The 3,031-nt window shown below is 35.3% G+C and overlaps 1 protein-coding gene across 2 annotated transcripts in view; it reads left to right on the top strand.

Annotated features, from left to right (window-relative positions):
- Nucleotides 1–2,130: 2,130 nt before the first annotated feature.
- vps35l (VPS35 endosomal protein sorting factor like) overlaps nt 2,131–3,031 on the top strand; it is a 22,781-nt gene continuing 21,880 nt past the window's right edge. For both annotated transcript variants that reach the window (XM_016522963.1, XM_016522962.1), the window contains exons 1-2: nt 2,131–2,181; nt 2,649–2,748. In XM_016522963.1, the coding sequence (XP_016378449.1) occupies nt 2,165–2,181; nt 2,649–2,748 (117 nt within the window). In that variant the 5' untranslated portion in view covers nt 2,131–2,164. The remainder of the gene's footprint in view (nt 2,182–2,648; nt 2,749–3,031) is intronic.

Below are 3,031 nucleotides of genomic sequence, written 5' to 3'. Positions count from 1 at the left end.
GTTCTCTGGGCCAGAGCTCATCTCAGATAGTCAAAAAGACAGTGAAAATGTGTGCTGTACTCAGATGAGTCCACATTTCAACTTGTTTCTGGGAAAAATGTATTTCGAGTTCTCAGTTCCAAAGACCAAAGGGACCATCCAGACTTTCATCAGTGACAGATGCAAAAGCAAACATCTGTCATGGTATGGGGGTGCAGCAGAGCAAACAGGATGGGTGACTGGCATATGTGTGAAGGTACCATTGATATGGAGGCATATATTGGGATTGTACAGAGAAATATACTGCCATCAAGATGATGTCTTTCATGGGAAGTCCATGGTTATTAGATCAAGACAATGTCAGATCTCATTCTGCATGTGCTACAACAGCGTGGTTTCATAGAGACAGAGTGAATGTGTTAGACTGGCCTACCTGCAGTCCAGATAAGTCCCCAACAGTCATGAAAAGGAGAATCAGACAACGACAATCACAGACGGCTGAGCTTCTGAAGTCTTGTATCAAGCGAGACTGGACAAAAAATTTGCTTGCAAAACTTTAACAATTAGTATCCTCAATTCCCAAACAATGAAACATTGTAATTAAAAGGAAGGTTGATGTGACACAGTGTTAAACATGCCTCTTTCCCAACTTTTTTTGGAGTGTGTTGCAGCCATCAAAATCAAAATGTGTTCATATTTACAATATACATTTACGTTGGTCAGTGAAAACTTTGGAAATCTTTTCTTTGTACTTTTGTCAATTAAATAAAAGTCAAAGAGAATGAACAAATCACAGATTCTTGATTTTATTGCATTTTACAAAATGTCCTAACTTCTCTGAAATTGGAGTTGTATCTTTATCATTATACTGAACACGACTGGATGGACCAAAGTTCTGTTAAACCAATAGGTGTATTCATCTGCCTGACATCACACATTTGCAAAGGTAAAAAAAAAAAAAAAAAAGCCGTTTTTTGCAGCTTTGTCTCAATAAATGCTGTGTTTTTTGTACTGAGGAAGAAACGTGAGGTTCTGAAAGTTGGAGTTTAAGGTTCATGCTAATATGTAACACAGATGACAGGACAGCTACTGCACTACAGATTTCTACCAGATTGCTTTGTATGGACGTAATGGCCAGGGACAAAAAGATGCGGTTCTGATCAATAGAAAGGTAAGAATAGAATGGCAAGCCACTGTCATCTACTGAGACCCGAGAATATTTCTTAATTAGCACATTTGCTTTCACAAAACACATTGTAGTTGTCAGAAACCATGTCCGTCGTTGCTACAAGTCAACCATAGGTTGTATTTTTCCCCTTTTTGTTTTTACTTCATTGTTCATAGAATGGTACCAGTTTTTTTATGTCTTAATAAACAGTCTCCTGTGTTTATGTATTTACTGCATAGAAACAACATTAAATAACAACAACAACCATCAATAGACAATAGTCTTTAGTTTAGCAAAGTTAAAAATCTTTATATCCCCTTTGGCATCACAGATGTTCCAGATACTATTTTCTTCTCAAGTTCACACTAGAATGTTCACTACTGCATTGCAAATGCTGACAATAGGTTGAAACTGGAACATTCACCGACACATCTTTGAACATCTCTTTTCTTCAAATCAAAGATGATCCCAGACAGCAAGGCGATATTGTTCTGTTTGCTTCCAACTATGGTGACACTTTGTTTTGGAGTGTCCTTGTTACACGTTATATATAATAACAGTAAAGCAAACAACTAACCCTAACCTTATAACCCTTAACCCTGTATTCTCATTACTCATTTAGTGTAATCACCCTGTTACAAGGACACATTGAAATAAAGTGGAACCAAACCGTCATTTTGTTTGAGACATCCGATATGCTGGATTAACATTTAAATTTTAATAAAAGCCACGAACACACATGACTGATGACGGTAACAGTGAACCTACCTCATATTTTTTTTTGTTTTTTTGTTTGTTTTATTATCTTGTTTTTGTGTTTGATTTGTATTGTTGATAAAAATGCAATCATTTTAGTTCGATTGATTCAGCAACATTATTTCTGAATCAACACCACAGTGAAGCTGATTCTAAAAATGTCTTTCAGATAAAAATGTGCATATAAAATATTGGTGACTTTTATTATGACACTACGACTCTTATGTCAAACACTTCGGGATCATATGACACTGATTGAACATGGCTTCAGTTCAGTGGTAAGAAATGTTTACATTTTAAAGACTTTTATGACGCTATCAAACTCTAACGCGACGTTTTTGATAAATAGAGGAATAATGATGATGAACATGCACTTTGTAATCTGTCCTAGTGATTAATCATTGCTGTAGACTAGAGGAAGGTGTACTGTTATGACAGTAAAGTGATGGTATTAAATTGTAATGCTATGTTACTTTGATAGACACCATGGTATTGCATGATTAGCTACTTAAACGAATGTGGTATGGTATTTGTATTATGATAATACTATTCTTTTGGTCATGTCCAACAACACAATACATGGTGCTATCATGGTGCCATGTCCAGAAGAAAAAAATAAAAATAAAATATATATATTACGTGATCATTTTTGGAATTTGCTAGCATTTCCAGCACTGTTTTTCAGTCTTGTGTATTAATATAATTGTCCATATGACAGCTTTATCTATGTTTGTGTTCTGTACAGGCACTCTCGGACACGTAAATACGAGAGTGAGTTGCATATGTGTCGTTTGGAGGTTTTAGCAGTGGAGTTCAGTGAATATCATCCACTTAAAGCAATCACGGTACATCTACAGCTCTCCTAAATGTACATTAAATGCTTATATAAAAAAAAAATATATATATATATATATATTATTATTATCTTGTTATTAAAGGTCCAATCCTCTTCGAGTAAACAGGGTTTGAGTGTGTTGTTCAAGAATATGTATTATTTTTCTTAAGTTTCTATTAAAGGAAAACCACCGGCTCACCTGGATTGACAGCTGCACAAAGTTTGAAGCTTGAAATATCACCTCTGCCTGAACATATATGGAAACATATATTGTGCATTAATCGTGCAGCCCT

This window comes from Sinocyclocheilus rhinocerous, unplaced genomic scaffold (assembly GCF_001515625.1).
Source record: "Sinocyclocheilus rhinocerous isolate Xijiao unplaced genomic scaffold, SAMN03320098_v1.1 scaffold419, whole genome shotgun sequence".
Lineage (NCBI taxonomy): Eukaryota > Metazoa > Chordata > Actinopteri > Cypriniformes > Cyprinidae > Sinocyclocheilus > Sinocyclocheilus rhinocerous.
The sequence above is the reverse complement of the archived record's forward strand: the minus strand, read 5'-3'. Positions and strand labels throughout refer to the sequence as shown.